This window comes from Rattus norvegicus, chromosome 6 (assembly GCF_021556685.1).
Source record: "Rattus norvegicus strain SHRSP/BbbUtx chromosome 6, alternate assembly SHRSP_T2T, whole genome shotgun sequence".
Lineage (NCBI taxonomy): Eukaryota > Metazoa > Chordata > Mammalia > Rodentia > Muridae > Rattus > Rattus norvegicus.
Genome location: NC_141539.1, coordinates 30079483 through 30097109, shown reverse-complemented (window position 1 = coordinate 30097109; position 17627 = coordinate 30079483). Strand labels below are relative to the sequence as shown.

At 45.4% G+C, this 17627-nt stretch overlaps 1 protein-coding gene across 1 annotated transcript in view; it reads left to right on the top strand.

Moving 5' to 3' along the window:
* The window catches only part of Wdr43 (WD repeat domain 43), a 39342-nt gene extending 35185 nt beyond the window's left edge, over positions 1-4157 (top strand). Inside the window, exons 17-18 of the mRNA NM_001037791.2 lie at positions 2481-2530; positions 2615-4157. Coding sequence (NP_001032880.2) covers positions 2481-2530; positions 2615-2788 — 224 coding nt within the window. The 3' untranslated portion in view covers positions 2789-4157. The remainder of the gene's footprint in view (positions 1-2480; positions 2531-2614) is intronic.
* The last annotated feature ends 13470 nt before the right edge of the window (positions 4158-17627 follow it).

The window sequence follows — 17627 nt, the reverse complement described above, 5'->3', positions numbered from 1 at the left end:
CGATGTTGGCAAGAGTTTGGGGTGTGGGAGCTCATGGGGGCAAGGGTATGGATTTATGTGTTTTGTATAGGGCAGCTTTGTAAGGCGTCGGGATTGAAGGTTGCTGTATTCACTTTCATTTGGATGCTTCTAAGAGTCTGACTGAGTGCTGCATCATGGCCAGCAGAGCCTAGGCATGCTTGAGGGACCTCTGATGGGTCTGTATGGTCTGATGTCTTCTGGGCTCTGACTGCTTGGAGCTAGATTTTCTTAAGAAAATTTAAATGGAGTACCAAATCTTCAAAAGTTGGAGGAAGCAGACACTTTTCTCCCCCATCCTCACCCTTTGGAAAAAATTTTTCATTAAAATAGATAGCAGGTAGACAGCATTATTTGTAATTGCATTATATATTTTGACATTTAAAAATTGGATTTTAATTTTTAATGAGATAAGTATCTCATTATGAGACTTAGCTCATAAATAAAACCATTGGGGGACCTCAGGTTTGAAAATGAGTATGTTATGACTGGAGAAAAACAACTTTAAAGCACTTCTGAAAGAAGAGTTATGTAGGTTTGACATCACGGTCTTATTTATGGAATACTGTGGTGACTACAAACAACGGTTCTTCATTAGCGGGGTCCCCTCAGCACACACAGCATGTAATCCGACCTACACAGCTTACGTACGGCTGCAGTGTTCCTCACCACTGTATAGCAGCATGCATGACAGACAGTGTATGTCACATGGTGGCTCTGTAGGGGAATGGGCTCAGATACGGCACACAGTGGCTTACAAAACTTATTTTATTTTGAATAAATAAGTGTGGCCAGGATATTTAAGTTAAAGGGTAGGAATACAGTTTTTAGGTATTAACTGCCTTACCGAAAAAAAGAAAAGCAGGGTTTTCTTTTATAGCCCTGGCTTGAACTCAGAGATCTGTCTGCCACTGTCTCCCGAGTCCTGGGGTTAGAGGCATGTACCACCACGCCTAGATTAATTTATGTGTTTGAACATTTCGCCTCATGTATGTGTGCCCAAGCTGTCGTGTTGGTACTGGCAACACAGCCTTAACTTTATCCAGTGTCAGCTTCCTTTTTTTTTTTTTCCTTTTTTTTCCTTCTTTTTTTTAAAAACCCAATTATGTATAAAATGTTTTTGCTTATTCAAACCAGCCTTGACCTGGCATTAAATCTGGTTTGTAAAAGTCTTTCGTATCTTAATGTTGGAGTGGGAATTTACTGAAGAGACACCATTTGATTCCATAGAATGCTCCTGTGTGTGATTGTGGATTTGTGTTTTGTATTTGTTTGTTTTTTAAGATTTATTTATTTCCTTTATGTATATAAATGTTCTTTCTGCATGTGTACCTGCGTGCCAGAAAAGGGCATTAGGTCACATTACAGATGGTCGTGAGCCACCATCTGGTTTCTGGGAATTGAACTCAGGACCTCTTGAAGAATGGCTCTTTAACCTTTGAAGTACTTTAGTTTGTCCTGTAAATGCTGAAATTGTTTTGAACTGGATGAAGGAGGCTGAGTTGGGTTTCCAGTCCCTTTTCATGTAATGTCCACCCCTGCAGGTGGTTTTGTCCTGCCCTCCTCAAGAGCCCGTTCAGTTTGCTCCTCTACATTCCCCAGGTGCTTAGGTAACACTGTGGCTCTGTTATTTTGCACCCCTGAGCATTTCATTTCTCAAACTGTACAATTAACGGCAGGCTGTTTTCCTGTAACTTGTGCTTTTTTGTTACGGGTCAGACCGTGCAGAAGCATTTGTTTTAGATAGATGCATAGCCCACCATTTCTTGTGTAGAATATTTACACACCCTCTGCCTATTGGTGGTCTAAAAATGATTGACTATTTTAAGATAAGATTTTATAGTCTGTTGATACTTGAAATAATGTTTCTAATCTTAGGGCTGGAGGTGGCTCAGGGGTAAAGAGCATGCTCCATTCCCAGCATCCACATCACATACTTAAAGCTGCCTGTAACTCACCTCCCTGGTGCCCTGGGTTCCTGCTGGCCCTGTTCTTACAGGTGTCTACACAAACGCACGCACATTTTATTTTATTTTAAAATAAAAATGAGTGTTAACAGTAGAAGTAGTAAACCGGGTGGTGGTGCACACCTTCATCCCAGCAGGAGGGAGGGAAGGAGGCAGGCAGAGGCAGGCAGATACATTTGAGTTTGAGGTCAGCCTGGCCAACAGAGTGAGTTTTAGGACAGGCAGGGCTACACAGTGACACCCAGTCTCAGAAACACAAGGGGCTTGGGGGTCACAGTAAAGTTAGAAGCTGAATTTGGAAGGAGTATGCCCTATACCTGTAATCTCAGTTTAGGTGACTGAAGCAGGGAGACTGCAAGCTCCAGGCCTGTCCGGGCCACACAAGCTCCTGCTTCAACCATGCGAAGCGCAGAGCGCTCGTTGGCTGCGCATTTGGTGCTCGGTGGCTCGTGTAAGCATTGCTGTCTTTAGCACTGTTCTGCTATTCTCTTTCAGAGTCTTCTGAAGAGGAGTCTGACGATGAAATTCCAGAGAAGGATTCTGATGTGAGTGGTGTTTTCTGGTCTGTCTGGTTTTTGTCCTCACTGTCGGGAAGCTTCATAAACTCCTTTCTTTGCTGTTTCCACCAGGATAATTGGGATGAGGATGAAGAGAAAGACAGTGAGAATGATGAGGCTGTCGACGAAGACAGTGAGAATGATGAGGCTGTCGACGAGGAAGATGAGGACAGAGAAGCGGCGAGTGAGAAAGAGTTGAATGGAGATTCGGATTTAGATCCTGAAAATGAGAGTGAAGAAGAGTGAAGACAGACACAGCCAGTTACACAAGAATCCTGGCTCGCCTTGCCCAGTGCTGTCTATCGCGTCCTCCCAGGGAGGCTTGCCCAGTGCCAGCAGACAAGAGGCCACCATATGCTTCCAATTCACTGAGGCGATTCCCACACCTCCTTCCTGTCCTGAGTGCCCAGACTGTAACTGTGTAAATAAGAGTGTTTCATTCAAATGTTAATAAACTTTACACAGTAAATAGACACACTTTCTGCAATGTACTGACACGAGTGTCCAATATATGGTATATTTTTATAATATAATACTCTAGTGTGCTTGGTTCTATCGGAAACTGACTTGGGGGGTACAGACATGCCATAGGGGGCAGGAATGGACGCTTGTGAAGGAGTCAGGTCTCGTCTCAGGTTAGTATCTTTCATTCGGTCCAAATGCCAAGCAGCATTAACGAATTGTTTTTAATCCGGCACGTCTCGTTTGATACATTTTCATAAAAGATGAAGGGATAACTAAAAGTTCAAGTGAAAATGGTGATTTACAGAAATAAAGTCACGGTCTCCCTAGCTTAGCACTCACTGTGATCTGATCCAGATCTGTTTGGGTGGTTGGAGGGCTTCCCCAAATAACCACTTATTTTTTAAAGTGTCATGTCAGATATTTTTTAAAACAAAACAAAATAATGGTAATTAAAGAAGCAAAGCTTCAGCCATGCTAAGGCTCTTGTCTGCAGACTGTAAAGGCTCATCAGTACACAGATGAGACCTGCTCATCATGCCATTTGTAACCCTCTGTCCTAGCTGCTTTTGAAGGTTTCCATTTTTATTTAAATGACTAATGGATCAGAGAACAATTGTTTATTTTTTTTTCTCTTTGGTTTTAGATAATAACCTTGCTGGAATTTTTTTCCAAAGAGACTATTTTTATAATTCAGTAATTTAACATTTTGGTTCCTTTTCATTACCCGCTCTTAGCAGGGCTAGGGTATCTGTTTATCTTTCAAAATGATAAATCTTACTCAAGATTTTTTATGTATGTATAAATAAGTATTTTGGTGTGCTACACAGCTTTTTCAAATTACCAGTAATTTGTCTTGTTTCTAAAGAGTGGGCCAGTACTAACTCGTTCAGTCAGGGGTGCAGATGGAGAGCTGTCGTCTGCAGAAGGACTGAGCAGATGCGAGGCTTTCCCACCTGTGACTAAGAAAAGTGCTCCCTGGGAGGACTTCCATCAGGGACAGAGCAGGCTGCACAGCCGAAGCGGGAAGGGCATCCTGGGCAAGCTGCTGGTGCGATTGATGTACAGTTGTTCTTTGTCTATAAATGGAGCTGTTTATGGCAATTTAATACCATTCTCTTTGTAAAGTGAATAAATGCTCATCTTTACCCAGCGCGTGTCTCGTGGTGTGTATAGAGAATGTACAGCCATGTGTTTGGGCTTAGGGATCACGGTGTGAAGGGTTTTAAGGTGGTTTCACGCCTAGACTTCACAGGTAAATACTTTAAGGTTTGCTGTGTAATTACATTTGCAACAGTAAAGCAATTGGCATGTTGTTTTACTCTCTCGCCAGTGACATCTGGTTATTTTTTTAGTCTCATCTGGTTGCGTTGCAACTCGGTATTCCAAGGTTCTAGGCAAACAGGAGGCATTTATGTCTAATTTAGGGATAAGGAGACAAGGGAAGTTTTTGTTTTTTGTTTTCGGTTTAGAAGAATCTACTAAGACCTACACTACTTATTTTCATGATAGGAATATTTCACTAGACAATTGGTAGTCGTGTCCTACCAGTTGAGAATGAAATTTATTTGTGTGGTGCCTTCAGTCTTCCTACTTCTTTGTTGAAAACTTTGAAGCCTGCAACCATTGTCCATGATCACATGTCCTACTTGGTCTCAGCTTGTGTTATTTTTGGTATTGGGGGGTTCATATAAATTGTGTTGTACAGTACTGGGGTTGTGTGCTGGTTGCCTTGGGTATATATAGACAACTACAGAGTATGGAATGTTTTTATGTGAGTAGATGTCAAAACTTCTGGTTGTGAGAGTTTGAATCCTTAATGTGGAAGGTTTGGAATTGATGGGTGAGTTGTGATCCCTGTGAAGGCCAATTCCCAGCATGCCTTGCTACATCGCTCACTTGACTCATCGTCCACTCTACTGGTTCTAGGTGCACAGTGTATTTATATCGATGAACAATGGCAAACTAGCCCATTCGCTTGTCATGGTTTGGATAAATAGATCTAAAGACTGAGGCCTTAAAAGCTAAGATATGCTGTGGCTCCCATCCCCTGCAACCCCAACCCCCTCGCCCTTCTTAGTGTGACTGAGGCTCGTGTGTGTGGACTCACCCTGAGCACTTTGTCTTTAACTTTCTTGGTTGAGGAGGTGTTTTGCCACAGATAAGTTATCTCAATATTTATTACAGTATTGAGCCCATGGCTTGTCGGGGAGGTAGGGATGAATGTGTAGAAAATTGGTACATAAGTGTTGAATAAAAAAAACTTAAGGAGGAAGGGAGTCTGGTAGGAAGGTGTAGGTTACATAAAACAATCTGGTTACTGAAAGATCTGAACATTGGAGGAGGTGGGTCAAGTGCACTCATTCTCTGGGAGAACCTTAGCAAAGGCCTAAGGGCAGGTCACGCTGGAAGGTCAGCAAGAGAGAAACCGTGAGTGAGGCTAGGCCAGGGAGGTGAGCACTGGCTCTGTGGTTTATGCTCAGAAATGGGAGGGAAAGGCTGTTGCTTTTGAACAGAATTCAGTTTTTCCAGTTGAGAATCCAGTTACCCAGGACAGGATGCTTAATGTGAAAACACTGGTGACTTGGACTAAGGTGGTGGTCAGGCGGTTGGAGGGGATTGTTGTTGGGCTGTTTTGAAGTTAACCTTTGTATTTGTTGGGAACGTGTGACAGGCATCAGGTCCACTGCCACAGTTCAGAAAGACTGTCTTGGTAGGACCCTGACTACTGAAATGAGCCATGTCTCGGGCATCAACCTAGCACTGCTGCCTAAGGCCCGTTTCAGCAACTTGGAGTGCTTAGCAGTGATGCTGTCAACTAGTGATGCTGGGAGAGACTAGAACGGGGATAGCAGCTCAGCATTGACACAGATGCACCATTGCTACAGAGCGGTCTCGAGATTCCACGGTGAGTAATGAGAAGCACAAGGCATGGTGTGCTCCAGCATTCCAGCAGGAAAAACAAAAGCAAAACGACACCCAGAGAGAAGTGATTGGTTCTGGCGATCTCTTCAGATCTGAATCCTTAACATCTTAGCTGAAGGTTCTCTGAACTGTGATTGACAGGTCTCCAACTGAACCCACCCAGACAATGATTTTTTTACATTTCCTTTTAAGTGACCGTTTGTTGGTCCCTCCTTTGAAGGCATCTCAGGCATACAGTTCAGATTTTTAGTCTATTGTAGTGGTCTTGACCGTGGTACTTCACAGTACTGCTTGTGCTGACAAAACTACACCAATTCACAGAGCGGTGGGTGGAATGAAGCCACAGAGGCGTTGATGGGTTAACAATTGTCAAGCTTGTTAACGTATTCAGACAGGAAGCCTGCATCACGGATGTGAGCAGTCTATCTGGTGAAAGCTGACTGGCTGAGAGCAGACTACTCAGTAGCCTTTTGATAACAGTGGGTAATTTCTGTTTTGTAAATTGTTTGAGACAATAGCATTTCTAATTAGCCCATGCAAAATGAAGTTTGCTTGAAAGTTGCTAGGAGGTACGGACATCAAATGAAAAGTACAGAAGTTGTGGGTACCTGTTGTAATCACAGTACTGAGGAGGCTGAGGCAGGAGGGTCTTAAACTCACACTGGGCAATAGCACTAAAGCTTTATCTCAAAACCCACAGAGTTGGCTTGATTGTTGTAGGTTATCATGGCTTAAAGTGGAAGAATTCCTGATCTTTACAGGTGTAAACACTTACGGTTCTTAGGAAGAGATAGCAAAAGTGTTTGCCATTGGCCTGTCCCACAACACTTGTCCGTTTCCTAGTTCCTCTTTCCTGGATCTGGGGCTGGTGGTGAGTGGAGGGAGAGTGTGGACTGTTTCAGGCAGTCATGGCGATGAGGCTTGACCTTGTAGCCTTCTTAGCTAGCCTGGTGGTCACTGTGCTAATGTTTGTCATTTGTTCATTAAGAAAAAAGGCCACAGCAGAATGCATGCCGGGTGAGTGTTCCTACTTCCTACACAGGAAAGTTGCATGGTAACCCAGTTTTGTCACTTGATGACTTTGAACCAAGTGTGTGACCTTGCGGTAGAAAGATGGACAGGAAGGTTTTCACAGCGGCTGGTGGGGAAAGCTGTAGTCGCTTCCCCATGGTGGGTTTTGATGTCTTGGCCTCCTTAAGGGCAGTGCTTGGTCTTCTCCCTCTACCCCAGTTCTCCTTTTCTAAGGGGCAGTGACTTAATTAAGATTTGCCCACATTGGGGCTGGGGATTTAGCTCAGTGGTAGAGCGCTTACCTAGGAAGCGCAAGGCCCTGGGTTCGGTCCCCAGCTCCGAAAAAAAAGAACCAAAAAAAAAAAAAAAGATTTGCCCACATTCGGTTTCCTTAGGTACCATTTAAAGCTGTTGGCTAGGGTTGTGAGCCTGGTAGTTTGTTGTGACTGCCGGTTCCCCCACAGTCTGTGTTGTTGCATCTAATGACAGATTCAGTTAGACTTTGATCTTGATAGTTATTCCCAGCCAGGCAAAGTCTTTTCCCCCCGCCTGTGGTAAATACACATGAATAAGGTGAACATTCTAACCAATTTTTAGGTGTAAAATTCTGTGTCTTGGGCTGTCACATTGTACAACTGGCAGCCTGTTTAATTGGTGACTTATAATAGATTTGGGTATAAGAAAGGAGGATCAGCAGAATATGATTCAGTTCATCATGAGAGGAGCCTACCAAGGGACAGAAAGAAACATGGAGTACCAATTCCGGGTTCACAGTACAGCATGAAAACTGTCAATGTTGACTTCATTTCTTTCCTTTTTTGGTGGGAGACAGGAGAGGAACTGCCATGCCATCTGCCTCAAGGATGCTGCAAGAACCCAGTGAGACAGTAAAGGAGAGAACCTCGGATCAAGGGTGGGCTGTTTAAGGGATTATTTTCAGAGTGACCGTTAGACATTTTCCTTCCTAGTATGGGAAGAAAAGAGTAAGGGGTAGGTTATAGAGAAAATTTCTGTTTAAGTCTGGCACTTTAAAGAAATTTAGCCCTTTGAGTAGACAAAGTCTTTCTAAAGCTAAAAACTACTGTTCTAACCATCAACAAATGCTGGAGCCATCGTGGGATTGCAAACTGGTGCAGTTAAAGAAAAAAAAAGCTAGGAATAAATTTACCATATGACCCAGCTCTACCCAAAGGTCTTACCCCACAGTCCCACTCAGCCATGACACCAATGGTCACCATCAACAACCAGCATGGCACGGTAATCAAAGGGTGCAGTAGTGACGGGCACACCTTGCTGGTAACCAACAGCTCTCTAAAAGAAGAACTCATAAAGAGGGAAGCCGTGCCTGGTACCGGAAACCAAGCTAACTAATCCGTGCTAGTGAGGTCATGGTTATTAGAGAAGAACTTACTCACTGATTTACCAAACCAGCACAATCCCTAACAATTTATAGATATTTATCCTTATGGATAGATAAGTCTAGTTTTCACCCCTCATCAAGAAAATTTCTCTTAGTACCAGATGGAGACTGCTACAGCAAACCTTACACCAATCAAAACGCAGAGTTGTGGAGCCACGCCCCAGTGGGTATACCTACAGAACACTCCCATCCGTACCTCAGCCTCAGGGTGCATTGCAGAAAAGGGCTCAGACGAGATTGTAAGAGGTAGAGGACCAGGGAGCTTTCTGTGCGCCTGTGCCTCCTGGTAACGTCAGAAGCTACAACCGTAAAGTCAGCAACATGAGCTGAATGGGACGAGGCCAAGAGACATGCCCAAGTGGGCAGAGAGCCCATGAGGCTGAAACAACACAACCGCAGAACTGAGGAAGCCAGCAATGGGAGAGCTATCGTCCCCCGGGGAAGAGCACACCGATTTGTTGGACAGCACCAACAGTCAACCCTGAAAACATACAAGTAACATTTATGTAGACCAGACAGGCATACCCGTGTACGTACATATATGTGTGCAAGAACAGCGAGAAAAGAGGCCACAAATTTGAAAGAGGGTAGGGTAGGTTTGAAGGGAGAAATGTAACTCAATTATAATTTAAAAAATGTAAAATGAAAGAAAAAACCTATATAGTTCTGAAAGTATGACATTATTGAAGAGATTTTGGAAAATACTAAACTTTCTAAAGGAAACAAAGCTCATTTTTGATAGATCTTACCATTATTCCTCTTTGGGTGAGTGTGCGCGCGCACACACACACACACACACACACACACACACACTCTCTCTCTCTCTCTCTCTCTCTCTCTCTCTCTCATGTGCACTTGCATCTCATGTCATGTATGTAGTCAGAGGACAACTCATAGGCAGATCCGTGTCAGTGGCTGACAGGCTTGGAGGTGAGTGCCTTTCGTTGTTGAGACATCAGGCCAGCCTAACATTAGAAGCTACTTAAACTAGGCAAGTGGTGTAGAATGCACGCTATTAAAGCAGTGGTTCTCAACCTGTGGGTCTTGACCCTTTGGAGGTTGTCAAGGACCCTTTCATAGGGGTTGGCTGAGGCCTTTGAAAAAAACAGATATCTCCATTACAATTCATAGCAGCAGGAAAATTACAGTTATGACATCGCAACAAGAATAATTTTAGACTTAGGGGGTCATTGCCACAGGAGGAATTATGTTAAAGATCCACAGCGTTAAGGTTGAAAGCCACTGCTCTAAAGAGAAGACAAAGGCTGTGGCTTAGGCCAGAGCCCATCACCCCTAATCCTCTTCAACTGCATGTGGAGGCAACAGCAGTTCTTTCTGACCTTGGTCCCTCTTCATCTTTCTCTGTGGATCTGCATCAGACAGATGCGCTGATGAGAGGCAATTGGTTTCTTTGTCTCCACACGGATGGTATCCTATATGTATGTAGCAGTCTGTGGTCTAACTCTTAGGCAATGCGCTTTGGAGAGCTGACCAATTTAGGAACAAAACTTCACCATTCTCAAGTGTGTCAAGATCAGTTCAGGGTGTGGGGACTCCTATACCAATTCCTGTTTGCGATGGTTTAAATATGCTTGGCCCAGGGAGTGACACTATTAGGAGGTGTGTCCTTGTCAGAGGAAGTGTGTCACTGTGGGCTTGGGCTTTGAGACCCTCTTCCTAGCTGCCTGGAAGCCAGTCTTCTCCAAGCAGCCTTCAGATGAAGATGTAGAACTCAGCTTCTCCTGCACCATGCCCGCCTGGATGCTGCCAGGCTCCTGCCTTGATGATAATGGACTGAACTTCTGAACCTGTAAGCCAGCCCCAATTAAATGCTATCCTGATAAGAGTGCATTGGTCCTGGTGTCTATTCGCAGCAGTAAAACCCTAACTAAGGCACTGTCCCACCCTGGAGTTTCAGACTGTCGGAGCATTTCCTGATCCATGACATATGGGCTGTTTTTAGTGCCCTGATAAAATAAGGGCGTTTCCCGGGCCCTTGTGCTACTGTGTAGGTGCTGTGCCAGTATCTTTCTAGGATGCTGAAACTCGACTTCAGAAAAGAGAGCTTGTTTTGATCCACCATTTTGAGGGTATGTGGCCCATCAAGGCACAGAAGGCTCGGCAGCAGGAAAACGGCAGCTGGTCACACTGCTTACCATCAGGAAGCAGGGAGAGAGGAATGCTAGCACTCATTCACTTTCTGTATCCTTTCCTGTTTATTGGGTTTGGGGCTCCAGTCTGTGCGATGGTGCTACCCGAGGAGGGGTATTCCTCTTCAGTTAAACCTCTTTGGAAATGTCCCCACAGGAGTGCCCAGAGTGTCTCCTGGGTGACTCTAAGTGCCGCAAATTTGATAAAGATGATAACGTTTGCAGATAGGTAGGAGTCTGGGTGCAGGCTTTGGTACTTGAGATTTCCATAGATCTGTCATGTTGCCTCTCATCTGGCTTCAACAGATTTCAGGTCAAGTTTCACAGGGCAAACACTCCTGACCCAAATTAAACATAAATCCTATAGAAATTAGATTTGCTCTTTGACAGTCAGTAGGCTTATGAGAATTGATTTCTTGGAATATTATAACTGAATGCATTCCTCTTTGCTTAGAAAGAACTGATTATTATTCTAACCATTTATTTAATAAATTTATTATTGTTAACCATTTAACATAACAACACATTGTTGTGTCTGTGTTGTGTCTTTATGAATATCTGTGCGAGGGAGTCAGATCTGGAACTGGAGGTACAGAGAGCTGTGTGGAAGAGCAGCCAATGCTCTAACCATTGAGCCATCTCTCCAGACCTCTCTTTTTTAACTTTGGAAAAATCATGCCTGTTGCTTCTGCCTTCATAGGTTTGGGTATTTGGGACAGATGACCAGAGCCTGCCAACTCTTACCTCATGAATGAGTGCCTCAGGAAAGGCAGGACAAATAGTTCCTTGATAGAGGTGTTCTGGAAACCTGCAACTAAAACTCCTTAGAATTGAGGCCTTCTGTTAATCTCGGTTAACGGAGAGATTTTCAGCTTGTAAAAAACCAAACGGGTGAGGTGGTGAGAGCATGGCTGTTCTCGGGACCCAGGCCTCCTTCTTCCAGCGGACATCTTGGCTGTGGATTTTGCAGTATAATCCAGTGTGCTGCTCAAGTTTCGTGAACACGGTGGAATTGCTTTTGCGCCTAGAGTCAAGGAATGCCAATGGATGTTCATTCTCTAGGCCTGTCCAGTTGCCCTGGTTTCTTTCTGGGGTCCAAGTGGAAATCGTCAAAATCAAAGTGAACCACAAGGTGTCAGTCTTCCTCCGGGCAACTCTCTTATCAGCACGCCATTACCCGCAGGAAGTGGGGCTGCCTGAGAACGCTGCCCTGGTGAACTTGTCCGCTTTCTCCTACAGCCTTCGGGAATCTCCAAGGTGCTTCCAGCTCTTTTTTTTTTTCTCTTTTTTTTCTTTTTCTTTCTTTCTTCCCCCCCGCCCCCGAAATGCATCCCAGTTTGGAGGACACAGGGTCTTCCGATTGCGCCTTCCAATTCCCTCCAGCTTCTCCGAAGTGGGCAGTGCCTCCCTCCCCCGCCCCCAAGCTGATATTCTCATGTCCTGGGCCTGAACACAGACCCAGTGGACTAGCCTGAGCAAACACCCAGCTTGGCAGAAGCAGCATGGGCGACTTGTAGTGTGTAACAGTGAAGCACCAGAGACTGCAGGCTCCCCCTCATTTCCATAATGGACAACCCCCCCACCCCCGCCCCCAGCTCACCACCCTCTCCCCGCTGCACGGACTTTGTCCATAAGAGATAGGATTACACATTCGCTCAATGGCAGCGTGAGGAATAATTTTAATTGTCACTTGGCTTCTTTTCCAAACTTTTGAAAACTTCAAGTCTACTGAAAAGTGAAAAGAATAAGTCGGGCATGCTTTTAATATCAGCATTTGGGAGTCAGAGGCAGGTGGGTCTCTAAGTTTGAGGCCATCTTGCTCTATGAAGGGACTGAGCTTGCAGAATAAACCGCAGGACAGTCAGGGTTGTACATACTGGCAGAAATAGGTCACCACTAATTTTGATCTTGAAGTAAGCAAGACCAGTGTTATCGCATGTGTCCTTCCAGACGTCTCTGTGACTGTGTGTCCGTAATACAGAGGCCAGACTGACTGCCGCGAGAGGGCTCTAATACCGTGATCCACCCGGGCTTTGCACCCCACGAGGTTCACAGGACAGCACTGCGTTTCAGAGGTGTTTATAAATATAGACTGAGAGATTTCCAGCATTACAAAAACTGAATTTCTTTTGTGTTTAGAGGTCTCTGGGTCGGCGAATGTACAAGTTTATGAGAAAAAGACATTCATTTGTAGAAACTTGCAGTGCATTTTCAGGTTCACAAGGCACTTAGTTCTTTCCTTGTTGAGGCAAGCCCTCACGTAGCCCAGGCTAGTCTCAAACTCTCAATGAGCCCTCTCCCGATCCTCCTGTCTCTGCCTCCTTAGTGTTGGGATTACCACAGTGTGTCATCGGGTTCTGGATACTTGCTTTGTGGGTTTTTTTAAATCAATTTTATTGATGTCTATGTGAATTCGCGTCTCTGTACGTGTGTCTGCCATGTGTATGCAGGTGCCCACAGAGCCCGGAACAGGGTGATGACTGTCTTGGAACTGGACTTGCTGGCAAATGTGAGCTGCCCAGCAGGGTTGCTGGGAACAGAGTTCCAGTGCCCTGGAAAGGCAGGAAGTACTTGTAACTGCTGAATCATCTTTTTAGCTCCAGGTCTTTCTTCCTTCCTTCCTTCCTTCCTTCCTTCCTTCCTTCCTTATTTATTTATTTATTTGCTTTGGACAACAGCTCATATAACCTCAACTGGCCTGGGACTTGCTTTGTGCACCAGGCTGGCTTCCTTGCCTCTGTCTTGTGAGTGGCTGACTTGGTTTTAAAAGCATTGCTTAAGTGAATGGGCAAAACCAGATAACTTTTTTTGTTTTTCAAAAAAAACAAAAAAAAAAAAACAAAAAAAAAAAACAAAAACAAAACTGGGACCTTATCTATTAATTTATTTAATATTAATAATATTATTTATTATTTTTTAAAGCAACACAAGGACAACCATTCTGCTACAAAGAAGAAAAATAAAAGAAAGAAAAAACAAAGAAAAGAAATGGTATACATTAACTCTTGGTAGCTCTTACCGCAAGCTGTCCTCTGTTGGCTCCAGCATAGTTGGCCTGGCCTGGCCTGGCCTGGCCTTCCCTTTCCTGGGAAGGAGCTGAGCATTCTGAAAACTCTACGGTGTCCCGGCCAGGCCTGCCCCTCTGTGGCCTTGGGCGAGCTGTTTACCTCCTGTGAGTGCCAATTTTTCCATCTGCACGTGGAGGACTGGATGGAGCACCTCAGACAGCTCTGGAGGGGAGTTAGAGCGGTTTGTGACATGTCTGGGAACCCGCCCTGCACAGGGCCCATGCTAGACCAAGACCACAGAGCCACCAAGTCCACAGTCCAATCAGGAATCTTCCTGTTTCAAGGACATTTGAATTTATTTAGAAGAGATTTACCTTTATTATGTTTACATTGCGTGTCTGCGTGCGGCTCTGCGCTTGTGAGTACAGGTGCCCACTGAGGTCAAATGTGTCCGATCCCCTGGAGCTGGAATTCAGATGGATGTGAGCTGCCTAATGGGGGGGCTGGAACCAAACTCAGGTCCTCTGCAAGAGCAATATGCGTTCTCAGCCACTGGGCCATCTTTGCAGCACCACCCAAACCTCGTCCATCTTAAAGGTTTGCCTACTTGACTTTGTGTGCAGGTTATTGTTATTGATATTATCGGTTATTGCTGTTAGTTTTTTCTTTTTTTCTTTTTCTTTTTCTTTTTTTTTCTTTTTTTTTAGAGCTGGGGACCGAACCCAGGGCCTTGCGCTTGCTAGGCAAGTGCTCTACCACTGAGCTAAATCCCCAACCCGCTGTTAGTTTTTTGAGACAGGGTCTCTGTTAGCCAGGTTGTCCGGTGCCCAAGGAATCCTCCTGTCTCAGCCTTTCAGGTCCTTGTTCTTCAGATGTATGCAGCCCAGCCTAGCTTTCTAATTCTGACAGTATTTTCCCTCATCCTCTGGGCTTCTCCTCCTTAAGTAAATAAATAATTAACAGAGTCTACCTAGGCTGCTGTCATCATCTGTTTGCTTGTAACACAATCCCTCAGGGTGGGTTAGTTATAAAGACAGAAGTTTTGTTTTGTCTTCTTGTCTGAGGGTCCATTGGCCTGGGTGGCCGTGTCTATTTCTCTTGCCTGCCTGGCCATGGCTATGAGAAAAGATGCTCCTTACATTCAACTGGCAGCTGACAGGTTCCAAAAATTGATTTATATCCATGGTTACTGTCACCCAGGAGAACAGTGAGAAACAAGTCTTTTCTTCCCATTCACATCAAATAGAGTCATTGCCTAAAACTACTGGGCTGCTCTCCCTTTGGCCAGTCCTGACTTGTCTTCTCCTGGAAGACATGTTTGTGTGTGTGTGTGTGTGTGTGTGTGTGTGTGTGTGTGTGTGTGTGTGGTGTGGTGTGTGTGTATGTGTGTGGTGTGTCTGTGGGTGTGGTGTGGCGCGTGTGTAGATGTGTGTTGTGTGTGTGTAGATGTGTGTTGTGTGTGTGGTATGGTGTGTGTTGTTGTGTGTGTGTGTGGTGTATGTGTGGTGTGTGTGTGTGGTGTGTGTGTGGTGTGGTGTGTGTATATTGTGTGGTGGTGTATGTGTGTGGTATGGTGTGTGTGTGTGGTGTGTGTGTGTGGTGGTGTGTGTGTGTGTGTGGTGTGTGGTGTGTGTGTGTGTGTGTGTGTGTGTGTGTGTGTGTGTGTGTGTTTGCCATCCCCACTCACTGTCTCTAGGGAGCCTGTGGTTAGGGCTTGATCCACTGGGGATCAGCAGCTTGGAAAGGAAACCAGGCAGCATCTCTCTGAACCTGAGAGATCGGAAGTGTTTGTCCGTCACTCAGGGGAGGGACTTGAAACCACTCCAATACACTTAGGATGGTGGCTGTTTATAGTTTAACAGACTGGATTGGTAGGAGACATCTTTAGCAATCTTCTCTGTGGTGGCCTCCTTTCCTGGCTCTGGTAGTGGCTTAAGGGGAGTGATGAGGTTGTTTCTGTATCTGCTGGTGGGGGGGGGGCAGAGGGAGGGAGAGAGACAGAGGCCAAGAGATAGAGAGACAGAGAGGCAGAGAGACAGAGACAGAGACAGAGAGAGAGCACCCTGGACAAATGTGTACATTTTCCTGGGGACCTGATTTTTCTTGGAGCCTTACGTGGTACAATATCTGTATTTGAACAGAATAATAAATGTATTTTCGGTTGTGCTCAAGCAGCTCTGGCCAGTTGTCTTGATCCTTTTCAATGTATGAGAGCTGTGATTCACAAGGGCTCTTTAAAACCCTGGTCTCTAGAACCTTTCCTGCACAGACAGACTGGGCTCCATGGTTGTGTGGATTTGGAATTTGCTTCACACTCCAACCCTGTTGGAGCAAAGCTGCGCCCTCCCCAGCTCACAGAGCATCCTTGAGGGAAGAAATAAGCAGAACAGGATCGACTGCCAGTTTGTCTATGCCTCCTCTGTAGAACCTTTCGTGTCTGCTTTCATATTTATTATGCAAAACTCAGCTGGGGAATAGGGAACTGGAGCGCCTCACTAGCCCTGGCCTGGCCAAGGACACGATTCAAGACACACGGGAGGAAAGCATGCGAGTTGCCTGGCGTGCAGGGGACAGCTCCTGCCCTTCCCTCCACACTCCAGAATCTCCGATCTGCAAAGGCTCTTGACAGGGTTGGTAGACAGGTGAGAGGTGATGTGGGAAGAGTCCCGGTCTACAGTGAATATTCTACACTTGATCTTAACCAAAAGGCCGAGAATCCATATAGTGAAGATTCTAGAAGGTGATCTAGCTTCTTGAGCATCTCTAAGGGTCAGGGAAACTGTATCTTTCCTTTGAGTGCTGATGTTAAAACGGTGTGTTAAGGAGTTGACCCTCCTCCACACCAAGCTCCTGCAGCCTTGTGGCCACCATGGCTAGTTATTCTGTTGCAGGATCTTTGATTCTCCAACTGTGAAGACTTTGTGCTATTTTCTGGAAAAACCTGTTTTCAGTTGTGGAGTGGCTCAGCCTTAGCACACATCTTTAATCCAAGAGCTTTCTGCTGGAATTCTGTAAACAGGATTAAAGAAAATCATGTCAAATAAAAATCCACATGTCAAGAGGAGGAGCAAGCAACCGGTTGATAGGAAGTGAACATAGATTATTAAGAAAACAAGGAAGTCAGGAGGATGGATAGAGAGACACACAGGCAGTAGAAGGGAGGGACATTCGGTTTGAAGGAGTTTTTTGTTTTTTTGAGGTGGCAGGAGAGAAGGGATTCATTCTGGGACATGGGTTGAGGAGGAGGGTCAGCCGATGCTTTCTCTGCCTCTCTGAGAAGCAGGCTCTCATGCTTTCTCTGCCTCTCTGAGCAGCAGGCTCTCACCTCAGCATCTGGCCCCCGAGTCTTCATTGGTAAAATCTAACAATCGCGATTTTGATAAAAGGCTGAGTGGTGCTATGACCAACCTCTGTGTCCCCATTCTGTCTTCACCGCTCCTCATGAGATGTGCCCTGGAGGCCCCTCCTTGGGCCTTGTCCTGGCTAGTTTTATGACAGAAGCATTAGAGAGGAGGGAGCCTCCAATGAGAAAATGCCACCATAGGATTGGGCTTCAGGGAAGCTTGTAGGGCATTTTCTTGTATAGTGATTGACAGGGAGGGCCCAGCCCACTGTGGGTGGTGCTGGTGGCTGAGCAAGTCACGAGGAGCAAGCCAGCAAGCAGCATCCCTCATGGCCTCTGCATGAGGGCCTGCCTCCAGGTTCCTGCCCTAGTGTTTTCAGTGATGGACTACAGTGTGGCCATGTAAGCTGAATAAACCTTTTCCTCCCCCGCTTGCTGTTTGATCACGGCGTTCATCACAGCAATAGAAACACTAAGTCAGACCTGCATGGTTTCTGACAGGAAATCCATTATTGTTCATAACATGGTCCTTTATAGACAATGGCCTTTCCCCTCTGGTTGCTCTCAGAATTCTTTTCTTCTCTGTCTCTAATTTTCTGAGGCCTGGTTAGGGCATGGCCTTTGCCTGGCTGTGGTCCAGGTTGGGTAAGTCAGTAGCTCGCTAACCTTCTCCCTAGAGGAGTAGCTCTCGTCTGTGTTGGGAAAAGCTCGCCGACGTCCACACTGATGACGTAATCTGGCTTCAGGTGGGTCGGATTAGGTTGTC